Raw genomic sequence first — 16,802 nt, 5'->3', positions numbered from 1 at the left:
CCACGTACTGGGTCACAATCCAAGACTCAGACAATTTAGTCCCAAAATCATTGAGGATCGGCTCTGGATCAACTGACTTGTTGGATCACCTACTTGGCTCGAGGTCTGATGATTTGTTATGTTTTTCTGACACAAAGCCGTGCATCAATCCAGTTTTAGATGTGAATCGATTTCTTTGGATTGCCATAAAAATATAGGTCTCCCTTCTAGACCAATGCTTTGTCTCCCTCTCTCTCCAAGGGCTTTGCTGAGGTCAAATGGCACAACTCACTGATGCTGAGACACCAGCCACCTGTCGGCGCCGATCATATACGGGATTTAAAACTGTGTTGAGGTTTTCGGCAACCCCAAAAAATTTTGGATCTTTGGAAATCTCTGTCTCTCTGTCTCTGTCTCTCTCTCTCTCTCTCACATACAGTTGTTTCCATCATCTTGAGTCCTTGATAGTCATCGGAGACAGGCTAACAAGGGCCACAACTGCCAACCCCAAAAATGTGGGGGTCATTGAAAATCTCTCCTCCTCTCTCTTTTTGACTATGAGACTTTACATTAGAAAAGGCTGACCACAATCATAGGGTGACCTCAGGCCGACTAATGACCTGTTTGGGCATATTGAGGATCAGAAGGCTGTAGAGAAATTATGTGTGTATGATGGGGAATTTGAGAGTACTGAACTGCAAAATATTGAGCCATGACAATGATTTGTTTTCCGATTTTGCATTGCATGATTGCTTAAATCATGCATATAAACTATAAAGATGAGTTTCAGTTATTGTTTATTACTGTTTAATGATTGTGCTTCTTTTACCAGTATTACATTTTCTTTTGAGGCGTTCCTTGTTATGGTTTATTCGTTTTATTGTTGTAGATTTCTTGCTTTTGGTTTTATCCCTAGTTATTGTTGATGTTCTATAAGTTTTAGTGTTTGAATAGCTTCTGATTGAGTATTATGGTTTTTTCTGTATTTACGTTGTGCTTTTTATTGCTGTTTATGTTATAAAAATACACTGAAAAAATTTATGACCTGACCCAGCCGAGCTAGATCGACATCTCTTTAATGTGTTGGGCTTTTAATTATTGAATGCTTTTGGTATGGATGTTTCTGCTTTTCTCTTTTTGATATTTTGTTTCTCTTTTTCATATTTTATGCATGTTAGGTATTTTTATAGATTGTAATATTTGTTAAATGCAAAGAGGTGAAGCAAGGCATTGAGCCTATCATGATGCGAGGCGTAAACCTCAAGTAATTGAAGCGTAGCTTTAAGATGAAAATGGTGAAACACATAATATCTATAAAAGAATTAAAAAATTGAAGAAGAACAACTAAAATAACAAATATACAAACAAAGACAACAATATAAAAATCAAATTTGAATTGTTGCTAATCATTTTCCATGCACATGGACATGCAAACCACAATCAAGTTATATTCACAGTGAAAAATAAAACAAGTCATATTTACAATGATGAAATTATATAAAAACAAACAACCCAAACAGATGTGAGGGTTCATCCCTAAACTGACCTGTATATAAGTAGAGAACATTATAATAATCAGATTTAACTCTTATTAATCTTTTTTTGATACACAAGCACATGCGAAGGACAATGTGGTGTTCAGAATGCAAGCTAAAACAAGTTGTTGATAGTTTGTGGGTTTCGGGTCCGGATCCATACCCGACCCGCCTTGTAGCCCGTTTTGGGCTCTACTTAAGTCTTGTAACCCTAATCCTTAAGTGAATGATAATCTTAAGAGAGAGAGAGTCTGGCTGCTAGTGGGCACCAACTCCTCCTCATTCGTGGTTTTTTCTCCCTCGTGTTGAGGGTTTTCCACGTTACATCGTGATCATTGTTGCTCTTCGTCTCCTTCTTGTTCGTATTTCTACATGGTATCAGAGCCGTGAAGTTCCGGCGTTTCTGGTTTGTCTTTTGCCCGTGTTGGAGGAGGATTCGCCTGGCACTGTTCATTGACTCGCCTGGCACTGTTCATCGTCTCGCCCGGCCCTGTTCATCGCCCGTGCCCGACGCTCGTGTCCGAGCTTCGCCCGACGCCCTTGCCCGACGCCAGTGCCCAGCACCGCCCTGAGCTTCGTCTGTCGCCCCGCCGCCGTCTCCGCCCAGCGCCGCCCATGATCAGCGCCGCTCAGGATTCCGCCGTCTCCGCCTAGCGACGACCGGCCCAGCGACGCTCTGCCCAGCGGCTTTCCTCTCTGTCATCCGGCGCATCGTCCACCGCCGTGTCTTTTTCCGGCGGTCTGCTTCCGCCGGTGCGCCGCTCTGCCTGGTTCCGGCGGTCTGTTTCCGCCCAGCGCCGCGCCGTTCTGCCTGAGCGGCTGCCTCTCTGTTGTCTGCTCAGTCGCTTCCGCCCAGCGTCGGCCTGCCCAGCGACCCTCTGTCCAGCAGCGTTCTGCTTCGTTTTGTCCGTTGCCTGCTCTCTGCCTTGTTTTTGGTGTTGTATTGTGCTGTTGCTCCCTGCTGCCCTTGCTGCCTACTGGGCTTCACCCGTAGCTAGACTGGTCTGTGATTATGGCAGCCTCTTCCTCGTCAACCGTCAACACCAATCCCACTGAAATAGGGGCTTTTAGAACTGAGAATGTTCCCATGCAGGTCATCACTCTTCGCCTCACCAAGGCTAATTATTTCTCGTGGTCGCCTGCTATGACCATGGGGATTGCTGGCCGTGGTCGCATGGCCTATATTGATGGGAGCAACCCTGAACCAGCAAGAACAAGTGATGTGTGGCATACTTGGTTTCTTGAGGATAATCAAGTGAAAACTTGGATTGTCAATTCTGTTTCCGCCGATATTCAGCCCCTTATCCTTCGGAAGAAGACTGCTAGAGACATGTGGGTGGTCCTCGAGCAAATGTATGGCCAAAAGAAGACCGCAATTCGTACTTACCAAGTAATGAAGACAGTCTATGGCATTCGACAAGGGACCTCGTCTGTTGCAGAGTACTATGGGGCTTTGAAAGCCAAGTGGGAAGAGCTTGACTATCATTCTGATATTCCTTGGCATTGTCCCCATGATCAGGCGCTCTATGTTGCTCATGAATGGGAAAACAGGGTGTTCCTATTTTTAGCAGGTTTAAATGATGAGTTTGAAGGTGTTCGAAGCCAGATTTTGAATTCAGGGGAGGTGTCCAGTATTGAAGATGTGTACTCCTGTGTTGAAGCGGAAGAACAGAGAAGGCTTGTTACACAAGAAGGGAAGAGGGAACTTGTGCCCTATAACGAGAGATCTGCTCTCGTGAGTCGTGGTCCTGGCGGCCCATCTAGGTCTCTTCGCCGGTGCACTCACTGCAAGAAGACAGGTCACACTGTGGATTATTGCTGGGATCTTCATCCAGAAAAGAAGGGGAACAGAGGGAGATCTTTGACTGGGAGAACGCCTGTGTCTGAGGTGCAAGCCACCTCTAGTGGAGAAAAAGTCTCCATTTCTGCTGACCAGCTTCGTGAACTAAGGGCTTATTTGGGCAGGCTCGATGTCAACAAGACTGAGACCTCAGAGGGAACTACAGCTAATCATGCTCTTGCAGTTATTGGCAATCAAGGTAACTCTTCTGTGGGGGAATGGATTGTCGATAGTGGTGCTACTCATCACATGACAGGTAATCCAAAATTGTTTCATGAGTATAAGTTGTCCTCGGGAAGGGAACATGTTTCTCTTGCAGATGGTTCCTCTACCTGTGTGGCAGGCGAAGGCACTCTGTCCTTGTTGGACAAATTTCATGTGCAGGGCGCTTTACATGTTCCCCAGTTTCCTTTAAATCTCTTATCAGTCAGTAGACTTACTAAAGAATTGAATTGTGAACTTATATTCTCTGCCGATCGTTGTGTTTTGCAGGACTTGGTGACAGGGAAGAGGATTGGGATTGGTTTAGCTTCTGATGGATTATATCGTCTTCCCATACGTGTGGCTACTGCTCTGTTGACAGCGATCCGCAAGACAGATAAGAGAAGAGAAGATTGTCTTCAGTCTTTTATGTACTGGCATGAACGTTTTGGGCATTTACCTTTTGGGATTTTGAAACATTTGTTTCCAGACTTGTGTTCCTCCTTTGATGTGTCTTCCATTTCTTGTGATGTTTGTCAGTTTGCCAAACATGTGAGGGCTTCGTACCCTCTTTCTTCTAGTTGTGCTAATGAAGCTTTTTCCCTGATTCACTCTGATGTATGGGGACCTTCGGGCATTTATACCCGTCAAGGTTTCCAGTATTTTATCACTTTCATTGATGATTTCTCTCGTGCTACATTTATATACTTGTTTAAAGACCGCAGCGAGGTTCCTCGAATCATCGAGACATTTATTCTTCTTGTGCATACCCAGTATGGTGCGAATGTTAAAACTTTCAGGTCCGATAATGCCCGTGAGTACATGTGTCGGCCTGTTGAGGAGTTTCTTAGACAACGGGGGATTGTTCACGAGACATCTTGTAGTTACACCCCCCTCAAAATGGGGTAGCTGAAAGGAAAAATCGTCAACTTCTTAATGTCACCAGGGCTCTTTTGTTTCAGAGAAATCTTCCTAAACACTATTGGGTTGATGCAGTTCTTACTAGTGCCTATCTTATTAACCGCATGCCCAGTCGTGTTTTGAATGGTAGGACTCCCCACTCGTTGCTTCCTGGCAGTCGTCCACCATTTCCTCTTCCTCCTCGTGTTTTTGGTTGTGTATGTTTTATCCATGATCACAGTCCAAATGTCAAGAAACTTGATCCTAGGTCTATCAAAGGTGTCTTTGTTGGATACTCCCCTACGCAAAAAGGATACAAATGTATTGATCCTATTACTGGTCGAGCTTATGTTACGAGGGATGTTACCTTCTTGGAACATGCCTCTTACTTTGGTGCGAATCCTCTTCAGGGGGAGCAGTCTGTGGGCAGGGAAGAGTATTCTCAGAGACAGGAACTTCAGTTTATAGATTTTTTGGACTACAAGAAAGCAGAATCACTTAATACTGTTGATGTGCCTGAGAAGGAGGAAAGGGGTGACAATAGCATTGAGAAGGAAGGCCCTCAGTTGTTTGGACAGTTCTACTCTAGACGAGGTACTCGGACAGAGGTGATGACTTGTGATGTTAGATCTACTTCCAATCCCAATGCCACTCCTTCCTTGGATGAACCAAGTCCTACCGAGGAGACCGTGGAGACCCATGATGAGGTTGAAAAGAAGAATGACGATCTTCCCATTGCCCTGAGAAAGGGTGTCAGGTCATGTACTCAACACCCCATTGGTAATTTTGTTTCTTATTCCAGACTTGGGAAAGATTACAAGTGCTTTGTTTCTACTCTTTCTTTGGCTGTGATTCCCAGGACTGTCGCTGAAGCTCAAAGTGACTCTAAGTGGGCTGATGCAATGAAAGAAGAAATAGATGCCCTAAGAAGAAACTTGACATGGGAAGTGGTGAAGATTCCTGAAGCCGCTCACCTAGTTGGATCCAAATGGGTGTATACCATCAAGTACAAACCAGATGGGAGTGTTGAAAGATATAAAGCTAGACTTGTGGCCAAGGGGTTTAGCCAGAAATATGGAATTGATTACTTGGAAACCTTTGCTCCTGTTGCGAAAATGAAGACTGTGAGGGTGGTTATATCCCTAGCTGTGATGAAGGAGTGGAAGATGTATCAACTGGATGTTAAGAATGCATTCCTCAATGGTGACCTCGAAGAAGAAGTATATATGCATATGCCTCCAGGATATGAAGAACCAAAAATGTGTTGTAAGCTGAAAAAGGCATTGTATGGCCTTAAGCAATCGCCTAGAGCGTGGTTTGAACGACTGAGAAGAGTGATGATACGTCATGGATACAAACAAGGAAATGGAGATCACACTCTGTTTGTGAAGAAGAAGGAGAGCAAGGTTACTCTCCTGCTCGTCTACGTAGATGACATGATTGTTACTGGAGATGATGAGGAGGAGATTATCAAGCTAAAAGGGTTACTGGCTACAGAATTCGACCTCAAAGATCTTGGCAAACTAAGGTATTTTCTTGGTATGGAGGTTGCTAGGTCTAGTACTGGTCTTGTACTAAACCAAAGGAAATATACATTAGATCTGCTGGAAGAAACTGGTAAATTGGGATGTAGACCTACTCCTACCCCTTTTGACACTGGGCACAAGTTGAGTCTTAGAGATGGAGAGCCTCTCTGTGAAGAAGACAAGGGAAGATATCAACGTCTGGTTGGGAAGCTAATCTATCTTACCCTCACGAGACCTGATATCACCTTTGCGGTGAATGTTTTGAGCCAATTCATGCATGCGCCAACCGATGCACATCTGAAGGCTGTGGACAGAGTGCTATGCTACCTGAAGAAAAATCCTGGTAAGGGACTCCTGTATGTGAAACAAGAGACTGTGGAAATCGAGGGCTATTCTGATGCGGATTGGGCAGGTTGTGGTGATACCAGACGATCCACTACAGGGTACTGTGTCTACTTGGGAGGAAACCTTGTTGTATGGAGGAGCAAGAGACAGGATGTTTGCTCTAGATCCAGTGCAGAGGCAGAATATAGGGCAGTTGCTATGGGAGTGTCAGAGTTATTGTGGTTGAAGATATTGTTGACTGACATTGGAATAGAGATTGAAGGACCTATGAAGATGTATTGTGATAACAAGTCTGCAATCAACTTAGCCAACAATCCTGTTCTTCACGACAGAACAAAACATGTTGAAATTGATCGTCACTTCATTCGGGAAAGGATTGATGCGAAGGAGTTGATCTTACCTTACATGAAGTCTGAAGACCAAACTGCTGATGTTCTGACGAAAGCTCTTCCTTCAGCTTCATTTGAGAGAAATGTATCCAAGTTGGGCATGTTTGATATGTATGCCCAACTTGAGGGGGAGTGTTGATAGTTTGTGGGTTTCGGGTCCGGATCCATACCCGACCCGCCTTGTAGCCCGTTTTGGGCTCTACTTAAGTCTTGTAACCCTAATCCTTAAGTGAATGATAATCTTAAGAGAGAGAGAGTCTGGCTGCTAGTGGGCACCAACTCCTCCTCATTCGTGGTTTTTTCTCCCTCGTGTTGAGGGTTTTCCACGTTACATCGTGATCATTGTTGCTCTTTGTCTCCTTCTTGTTCGTATTTCTACACAAGTCATGTCTACAATCATGAAATTAGATAGACAACAACCCAAATGAATGTGGGGTCCCCAACTGTCCAACAACACCTTTTGTGCCTAAGTTTTTATTCAGCACATCTGTGTATCCCATTTGCTATCCTCGTTTAGAGCTACATTGGCACAAATTTTACATAAAAGGAGGATGATTATGTTATCCATGCCTGTAATTCATGAAACATAAAAGGTTACAAATTTTGGTAAAACCTATATATTTCTACATGTGGAGGATTAATTACTTTCATATTAAGTAGTCCTATTACCTCGCCCATGTCCAAGCAATCCTTTTCAAAGAGACTTTTATGCACACAAAACATTGAATTACTACAGCATGTGGAATTGTAGACACTAGACAGCCATTCTTTATGTTTCCGACTGATAGTATCTGTTGCTCCTTTTCTGGTACATAGGCTTACACATGCTGCATAATATTGTTAGATACAAAACTCTTGTCACCATCAAATAATTTTTTCTATCAGACAGAAGCTCAAAGAGAAAGCTAATTACCTCAAGCTGAGATATTATGTTAAGTGCAAATGAAATTGATGCATAGTGGCCACATACTGCTCTTGGCTGGGTTCCAGGCAATAAAATTTATGTCAGAGAATTGATCAGTTTGTTTCAATTTTGTGTAAATGTTGGTGAAATTAGTTAAACAAAGAATGTGTGGTAGAAATAAAAAGAATGTGAACATGTGAAGTTTTATTGTCAAGATCAAAATTTTCCAACCTCTTATAAATTCCTGTTTTTTCTCAATGCTTTCTTTTGAAAGGACTTCCTTGGTACATTGCACTGTGCATGTGAACCCCCCACCCCCCCCCTCTTTTTTCCTTGAATGAATGTTATTTGTTTTAGAGAAATTTGCAAAATAATAATGAAATGACGACTCCAAAACAAAGATAGGTAATCTAGGAAACCAATAAACCATTGTGCGGTCATAGAAATTAACAAGAAAATGACAACCTGCTAAGCTCCCAGGATGACGATAGATTACAAAATTAATCATAATTGATGCAGAATGCAGGACCGTGGATTAGTAGCTCATTCCATGATTGCAAATTGGGCAAGAGAAGAGTTCCTTGTTTATGAATTCAATACAAAAATGATGTGGTTCGCAATCAAATTACAAACCAAATGGCCAGACTACATAAGAAGGAAGAAAGCAGTGAAGAAATGGATTTCAGTGCAAATTATTTGTGATCCCTCGATCAATTATAGCAGAAGTGTGGAGAAACAGATGAACACAATAAATGTAAAGCTTCGTTTGGAAAAGTAACTGTGTGGTAGTCAAGGAGACAGGGAGGGAGAGATGGGAGCCCAAAGAGGAATTGAGAAAAGGCTGCCGACAGCCTTCATCCATATAGGGAATGACACAGTGATTAGAGGGTTGACTCTAATCTTCGTGGCAAACATCGAACTAAAGGATGAACAAGAAAATAAAACAACAGAAAGCAATGAAGAGACGAAAGAAAACAATGAAAGAAACAAGAATTAGGGTTTCATTAATCAACTTCACTCCAAAACAAATTAATCACACGTCCCACTTAAATAGACTAGTGATGTATCTGGATCCAAACAAAACTCTATAAGAACTAAAAGATCTAATAATCTATAATAAAGCAGGCACAAAAAATGGCTGGTCAGCAGGCTGCAATAGAGAGAGAGTGAGAGAGATACTCGTTTGCACTGGCAGTGAGAGAAAGTGGCATGAGCTGTTGAGTAAGAGAGGGAGAGAGACAAGGCTTCCTAGTGGAAGAGGAAAACAGTATTCAAGTCAAAGTGAAAAAAAAAAAAAGTGATTATTATTTTCTTCTAAAGAAAAATGTTGGTGAGAATATGCCTTAGGGCCTTAGGCAGGACTCATGGTTCAAGGAGAGACGTGCACTTCACCAGGGTGGAGCACACAGCCCCAGGGCAAGCTGTGCCTTACCTTCACGTCTTGAGGCGTTTATAAATTTCCTGAGGTGTATGCTTTGAGATGTGAAGCTTATGCTTTTTGATAACACTAGTATATACTGTCCTATCTTATTTGAGCATGTGATAATGATGTTCTGATGTGTAGATAGACTGAAATGTGAACCATGTCTAAGAGAAGATAAAAGCCTTCATGTTGCTTGATGTTTCATCTTCATTAGTGAGCCTTCGTTTTCTTTTCTATGTGCATGTCGAGAATTTTTTGTGGTTTTCATGTGGTTTACTTCTGGTGTTTTCTTGTTCAAATGGAACTTCAATCTCAGATTTTATCTGGATTTGGGGTTTATGATATCCTGTTTTAGCTTTTCATTTGCTCTTCTTGATGCAGTGTGATGATACACTCACAACAATGGGGACAGCAGCACCTATAGAGTTTGAGGTTTTATTTTGGTTCCCCAATTTGCTTTTCAAATATCCTCTTCTCTCTCATTTGACATAGTGAATATTTGCTTTTATCATGCATGCTTAATACTGTTTGAATTTTGATATGACCCTTGTAATTGGAGCATGGTTTTTTGGATGATTCGTTCTTCAGGTTGCACTGTTGAAAAAGATGCTTGGATTGCTTATTTTGCTTCATATTGTTTTCTTTTGAGCAATTCAGTTTTTATTGAGAGAGTTGTTTGGCCTTTTTTTTTTTTCAAGACAATTGAATGTGATAGAAAGGCTAAAAAGGTGAGATTGTTTTACCTTTTTTGTTTGCAGTATTATTGTATTAAATGCTTGCAAATTTTATCTAAATTTTAAGGGGACTACTTTATAAAAAAATTGGTGGATCCAATTTACTGATTTCTGAGGATGGTTTGTGAACTTGTTGGTGTACTAGCATTGGTTTTTCCAGAATTTTGTGGGAGTCCTGACCCTTGGTTTTGCTGCTGTGTTCTTTCTCATTCTGGTTACTTATAATGGCTTTATTTCCTCATCTGATGCATCATTATTCAAGAGTTATTATGGTGGTTGATTCCTATATATTTTGCTAATAATTGAGATTGGGTTGCATTTAAAACAGGCTCTACCAGACATGCCTGTCTGTTTCCTACCTCTCCTGTATAAAAGTAATTGTGGCGTCAAATGAGAATTATCAGTATGTTTATGTGAAATCATTTTCTGATGTATTTCATGAAGGTCAATGGTGTCAATTTGACGGAAGTAGATGGAGGGGAACTGGCTATAACAAATTTGAACTCGTGTAATGGTCCTGATTTCGTTCTGCTATTGCACTTTGTTGCACAGGCTGCTGATAATTCTGGTAATTTAGATTTTACATTGGTTGTTGCTCCATGAAGTTAAGTTTGGTTCAATTTGCTTCTTACAAGCACATTTATTTCCTTTTGCTCTTTTAGTTAATGAATCAGTCACACTTGGTTTAGTAATTTCTTAATGAATTTGCGATTCATCGCATTATTGATCTGACCATCTTTTCTTGGTGTAGGTGGAAAACGTTTTGCCAATGCTCGGATCAAATGTGTATATTTTCCCATCTTAGAGGTTGGTAGTTTATGTACTTTATGTAAGCAGCTGAATGTAAGTTTATGAATATATACTTGCCGGTGCATACACAGGGAAAAGAAAGTATAGAAAGGATTTTGGAGGAGCTTGATGAGAAGGGATGTGGCATAAAAGAAAATTTTGACAACTTCAGTCGGGTATCGATACGAAGGCTAGGACGCTTACTTCCAGATGCTCGATGGGTAGGCTTTCCTAATGAAAATTGTTATGTTGCTTTTCAAGATTCTAAGTAATACAATCTCTTCAGATTGTTTTCTTGCACCAGACGTTAACACCCGTTGGGTGAGGCAACTGAACTTTTTTTTTGGGAAATCATTGATACAATCATAGCTTGTTAATTGTTAGTTTTGGTTTTTGTTGACGAACATATACAGCCACGCACCTGCACCCAAGACCTGTGGGACATAGTCAAGATGCTATCTTGTCAACTTAATTATTAGCTTTCTGTTATTTGAAGCAATGTTGTAAAAGGTGTAGCGTAACGCGTATCGGTCAGGCCGACCTATACGCCGTATTGTAACATAGCGTAGCATATCGTAAATTTAATTTTTTAATTTTAAAAACATATTAAAAATCAGAAAAATCATAAAAAGCCCGGAAAATAGACAAAAATCAGAAAAATTCAATAAAATGTATTCAATATAAAAAATCATCATACATAATGATGAGATTAGAAAGAATAATCTTTGATTAACAACGAAATCTGCCCTAACTCCTCTTTATATAGACTAGAGGAGAGAGAGAAGTTACAAGAGAAACATCTAAAGGAAAAGTTATTACAAAAGTACCCTCTTAAACCTAAAACTGAATATAAACACATCTTAACACTCCCCCTCAAGTTGGAGCGTATATGTCAAATAGGCTCAACTTGGAACAGCAGCTTTGGAATGGTCCCCTTGCAAGAGCCTTAGTAAAGATATCAGCCGTTTGCCCTGTAGTTGAAATGTGTGAGGTACTTACAAACCCCTTTTGAATCATGTCTCTAGTATAGTGACAATCTACTTCAACATGCTTGGTTCTTTCATGAAAAGCCGGATTATTAGCAATAAACAGTGCAGCTTTGTTATCACATAACAGTTGCATAGGAAGAGGCACTTCGACAGTAAGATCCAACATCAGGGATCTAACCCACATAACTTCAGCAGTACCCTGAGCCATAGCTCTATACTCAGATTCTGCACTTGATCTGGCAACCACAGTTTGCTTCTTACTCTTCCATGTAACCAAGTTGGATCTAATAAACACACAAAATCCAGTAGTGGATTTTCTGTCTGAGGGGCATCCTGCATAGTCGGCATCAACATACACAGATATAGTGAGTGAGGTACCATTCTGAAAGAAGAGTCCCGTTCCTGGTGAATTCTTTAGATACCTAAGAATCATCATAGCAGCATCCCAATGAACTTTCTTGGGCTTATCCATAAATTGACTCACTCTGCTAACAGCATAGGCAATGTCAGGTCGAGTAACAGTGATGTATAGGAGCTTCCCAACAATCCCTCTATACTGTCTCGCATCAACATCTTCAGTATCATCATCATACAAGCGGGTATTGATATCCATAGGCGTGGATGCAGGCCGACACCCCAGCATCCCTGTCTCTTGCAAAACATCAGTAACGTATTTCCTCTGGCACATGATAAGGCCCTTTTGATTTCTGGCAAACTCAATACCAAGGAAATGACGTAGTTCACCAAGGTCCTTGGTGACAAAGTGTTGTCCAAGGACATCCTTGATGTTGGAAATCCCCTGATCATCATCCCCTGTAACAATGATATCATCAACATAAACAAGAACTATCACCGTACCTGTAGAAGTCTTCTTGACAAAGAGGGAATGGTCGGCCGAAGAACGTCTGAAGCCCTCATTCTCAATATTCTCTGACAATTTCTGAAACCAAGCTCGAGGACTCTGTTTCAGACCATAAATCGCCTTTCGCAATCTGCACACTTTCTGACACTCCCCCTCAGCAACAAACCCTGGTGGTTGCTGCATATACACTTCTTCATGTAAGTCACCATAGAGAAAGGCATTTTTGACATCAAGCTGTGAGAGGGACCAATTCTTGCTGACAGCCACAGCAAGGAGAATCCGTAAGGAAGCATGTCGTGCCACAGGAGAGAAGGTATCATAATAATCAACCCCATAAGTTTGGGTATAGCCTTTTGCAACCAGACGAGCCTTATATCTGTCAATACTGCCATCTGCTCGGTATTTGATAGTAAAGACCCATCTGCAACCAACAATGGCTGCATCAGCTGAAGGAGTAACAAGTGTCCAGGTGCCTCTAGACTGAAGAGCATCCATCTCTTCTTGCATAGCTGCTGCCCATTTGGGATCAGAGAGAGCATCCATGGGATTCTGTGGAAGAGCAATAGCCGACAGCCCCTTGACAAACTGTCGGTACATAGGGGTGAGTCTATCCATGGATAAATGACCAGAGATAGGATGCAAAGTGCAACTGCGTTTGCCTTTCCTTTGAGCAATGGGCACATCAAGTTCATTAGGAGCAGGAACGTGCTCGTGACATACTCCTATGTCATCATTACATAAAACATTGTCAGTTGAGTTTGTGTCAGGAATTACCTTGGGCGTGCTGGGTGAAGGCACAGGTGCACATTGAACAGGCGCAGCAGGCTTAGTACGACGTTGGTAGACAGCCCCAAAACGTGGATCAACTGGGTTTGGACAACTCATGAGAGGTAGAGAAAATTGGACTTCATCATTTAATTCAGGCGCCCTTAATTGAGTTCCATTTGGGGAGAAGAAAGAGGTTGATTCAAAAAATGTAACATCAGCACTCACATAATACCGACGAGTAGAAGGATCATAACAGCGATATCCCTTTTGAGTGCGGGAATAACCAACAAAGATCGTTTTGATGGCCCGAGGAGACAACTTATCTCGCCCAGGACCAAGCAACTGAACAAAGGCAACACATCCAAAAACACGAGGTGGAACAGAAAACAAGTCTCTGTCAGGAAAGAGGACAGAGATAGGAATAAGGTCTCCCAACACAGATGACGGCATACGATTAATAAGATAGCATGCTGTGAGAACAGCATCGCCCCAGTAAGAATGGGGAACATGGCTATGTATGATAATGGTTCTGGCAACATCAAGAATATGACGGTGTTTCCGTTCAGCAACCCCATTTTGTTGGGAGGTATAGGCACAAGAAGTTTGGTGGATGATACCCTTATCCCTGAAAAATTGTTCCAAAGAGGAAGCACAGAACTCAAGAGCATTGTCAGAGCGCACAATTTTGACACAAGTATCAAACTGAGTCAGAATTTCATTGATAAAATTTTTGATTACATGACCTACTTCAGATTTATGCTTCATAAGAAAAACCCAACTAACACGACTATAGTCATCGACATCAACAAGATAATATCGATGACCTTGAAGAGCAGGTGTACGACTCGGACCCCAAACATCAAAATGAAGTAACTCAAACACAGAATGGCTACTTCGACTGGGTCGCGGAGGAAAGGATGACCGATGGTGTTTGCCCAACTGACAAGACTCGCATTGAAAAGAAGACTTAGGAGACAGCTGAGGAAGAACATGCAGCAGTTTCTGAAACGGTAGATGTCCAAAACGTAAATGCCAAGTATAAGCCGAGGATGAGGACGACCCTGCAGAGGTAGACCCAGCAAAGGGAAAGGGATGCACTAGCCTGTAAAGACCTCCCTGTTCACGGCCACTGCCAATCACCCTGCCCGTCAGTATATCCTGAAACACAAGAGAAGAGGAGTCAAATATCGCACAACAGTTTAAATCTCTGGTAATCTGACTGATAGATAGTAGGCTATGTGGGAATTCTGGTGCATGAAGAACATGTTGCAATGGTAATGATGAAGTAAGTTGGACCTCTCCAAGTCCAACAACGGGAGAATATTTGCCATCTGCTAGAATAACCGAGCGACCAGGTGGAGTAGGGACATAAGAAGTAAACTGTGCCTTGTCTCCACAGAGATGTGTCGATGCACCCGAATCAATGAGCCAATCTGTAGTGTCAGAATACATACCAGATGAAGATGCACTGGCAGCAGTAGTGATAGTAGAGGTGGTCGGATCAGGAGCTTGTTGAGGTCTATCTCCAATCAAGTGTCTCAACTGAGAGATAATATCATCTGCACGTAACTCACTGGAGGAAACAGGATGCTGAGTCTTAGGCTGCTCTGGAGAATCAGTAAAAACAGTCTGATTGGCAACAGCTGGACGACCATGTTTCTGCCAACACTTATCCACAGTGTGACCAATGCGATGACAAAACTGACATACTGGGCGCGAAGGGGTATTGCCACGGCCACGGTATCCTCGTCCTCTGGCAAAGAGGGACCCACCTCTGCCACGAGTAGCAAGCATAGCAGAAGTGGTATCAAGAACAGTCGATGAAGGGATTGGAATTCTGCTTAGCCTACTATAAGCTTCATCAATAGGAGGAATCGAGGGACTAGTGAGCATCTGATTCTTTGCTGATTCATAAACAGAGTCTAATCCAGACAGAAATACTCCGACCATAAGCATATCTCTGTATGCCTTCTGTTGTTCACACTTACAGGCAGGAAAGTAGCTGTTTAGTCTCTCAAACATGGACTTGAGACTAGAATAATAAGTATGTAGAGGGCGACCATCTTGGCGCATCTGATGAATATCATGATGAAGCTGCATAATTCTGGTTTCATTCCTTGCTTGTGAATAGGTGGCTGCAAGGGAATCCCACATATCCTTTGCACTTTCCTTATGCAGGACTTCATTGGCAATGTCTTGAGTAAGAGTACCAACAATCCATACCATAACCAACGAATTATCTTTAAACCAAGTAGTATATTTTCCTACCTTCTGTACGGGCTCGGGCTCCAATATAAGATGTTCCTTCTCATGAGCGATCAAGGTTCTTTTTACTTGCATGGCCCACATCTCGTAATTACCCCCATCCATTTTGGTGATAAAGCTGGAAAATGGGGAACTCTTCATCTCTCCCGACGACACAAAAGAAGAGTTATTAGCGCCGCTGCTAATTTCAGACATCGCTCAACACAATGGAGGAAACCGAGCCACGGAATAGGAAGTGCAGGCAAAATGAAGACAATCACATATCGAAAGACAACATGCTGATCATGAAGCAGTTAACACGGGCAGCAATCCATAAGTCTGATCGGCTGGAAGAGGCAACAACAGAACTGAACGAAGACTGATTACCAGAGGCGACAGCGAAGACGCTGAGAGGAAAATCAGCGTGCAGAGCAGCGGCGGAGTAGAGGAGGCGATGCAGCGAAGACGCTGAGAAGAAAATCAGCGTGCAGGGCAGCGGCGGAGCAGAGGAGAGTGGTGGAGACAGCAGAGGCGATGCAGCGTGCAGCGGCGATTCAGCGGCAGCGGAGAAGCAACAGTGACAGACGGCGGCGGCGGGCGGAGGTGACAGCCACGGCGGGCAGCGGCGAAGATGACTGCAACAGCGGACGGAGGCGTCGGGCGGAGAAGACAGCAACGGGCGGAGGCGTCGGGCGGAGAAGACAGCAACGGGCGGAGGCGTCGGGTGGAGAGGTCAGCGACGGGCGGAGGCGTCGGGTGGAGAGGTCAGGACAGCGACTGGCAGAGGCGTCGGGTGGAGAGGTCAGCGACGGGCGGAGATGGGTGGACACGAGTGGGTGGAGGAAGCGCAGCGATGGGCGCGGTCAGGCGGCGGGCGGCGCCGCTCAATCGGCGCGCCAAGGAGGAGGAGACGGCTGCTGCTCTGATACCATGATGAGATTAGAAAGAATAATCTTTGATTAACAACGAAATCTGCCCTAACTCCTCTTTATATAGACTAGAGGAGAGAGAGAAGTTACAAGAGAAACATCTAAAGGAAAAGTTATTACAAAAGTACCCTCTTAAACCTAAAACTGAATATAAACACATCTTAACACATAAGGGACATTCATGTATATCAAAAACATACTCAAAGACAGAAATCTGAAATTCAAAATAACATAATATGCATCCATCACAATTTTAAACTTGAAAGCTTTATAGAATCTTAGGAACCAAAAACCCTCTTTCTCCAAGCTTCCCACTGTTCCCACTACGAGAAAGCTTCTTCACCGGCTAGTAGGCTCTTCCAAATCGATGAATCTTCAGTGATTTTTGATGAAAACGGGTAAAATCTCTCCATCCCACGTCTCTTGGAGTCTTTTGAAACAAAAA

At 42.7% G+C, this 16,802-nt stretch overlaps 2 protein-coding genes across 5 annotated transcripts in view; both read left to right on the top strand.

The window, feature by feature from the left end:
• Positions 1–16,802, top strand: part of LOC116260771 (structural maintenance of chromosomes flexible hinge domain-containing protein GMI1-like) — a 73,419-nt gene that overhangs the window by 25,068 nt on the left and 31,549 nt on the right. For all 3 annotated transcript variants that reach the window (XM_031639248.1, XM_031639247.1, XM_031639250.2), the window contains 4 exons: positions 9,424–9,474; positions 10,221–10,344; positions 10,528–10,583; positions 10,658–10,786. In XM_031639248.1, the coding sequence (XP_031495108.1) occupies positions 9,424–9,474; positions 10,221–10,344; positions 10,528–10,583; positions 10,658–10,786 (360 nt within the window). The remainder of the gene's footprint in view (positions 1–9,423; positions 9,475–10,220; positions 10,345–10,527; positions 10,584–10,657; positions 10,787–16,802) is intronic.
• On the top strand, positions 1,577–4,381 carry LOC126410390 (uncharacterized). 2 transcript variants are annotated; one of them, XM_050079676.1, is made up of 2 exons: positions 1,577–3,553; positions 3,847–4,381. In XM_050079676.1, the coding sequence occupies exons 1-2, from the start codon at positions 2,527–2,529 to the stop codon at positions 3,888–3,890; spliced, it is 1,071 nt and encodes a 356-aa protein (XP_049935633.1). In that variant the 5' UTR covers positions 1,577–2,526; the 3' UTR covers positions 3,891–4,381. The 2 variants fall into 2 exon arrangements, with proteins under 2 accessions (XP_049935633.1, XP_049935632.1); XM_050079675.1 differs by having other exon boundaries at positions 1,577–3,610.

The sequence above is a fragment of the Nymphaea colorata genome, chromosome 9, assembly GCF_008831285.2.
Source record: "Nymphaea colorata isolate Beijing-Zhang1983 chromosome 9, ASM883128v2, whole genome shotgun sequence".
Lineage (NCBI taxonomy): Eukaryota > Viridiplantae > Streptophyta > Magnoliopsida > Nymphaeales > Nymphaeaceae > Nymphaea > Nymphaea colorata.
The sequence above is the reverse complement of the archived record's forward strand: the minus strand, read 5'-3'. Positions and strand labels throughout refer to the sequence as shown.

Bases quoted from the DNA above. Each gene is read 5' to 3' on its own strand.
- LOC126410390 (XM_050079675.1), top strand. From the start codon at position 2,527: ATGGCAGCCTCTTCCTCGTCAACCGTCAACACCAATCCCACTGAAATA. The intron at 3,611-3,846 runs GTAATCCAAAAT...TGTGTTTTGCAG, and splicing joins TGCTACTCATCACATGACAG to GACTTGGTGACAGGGAAGAG.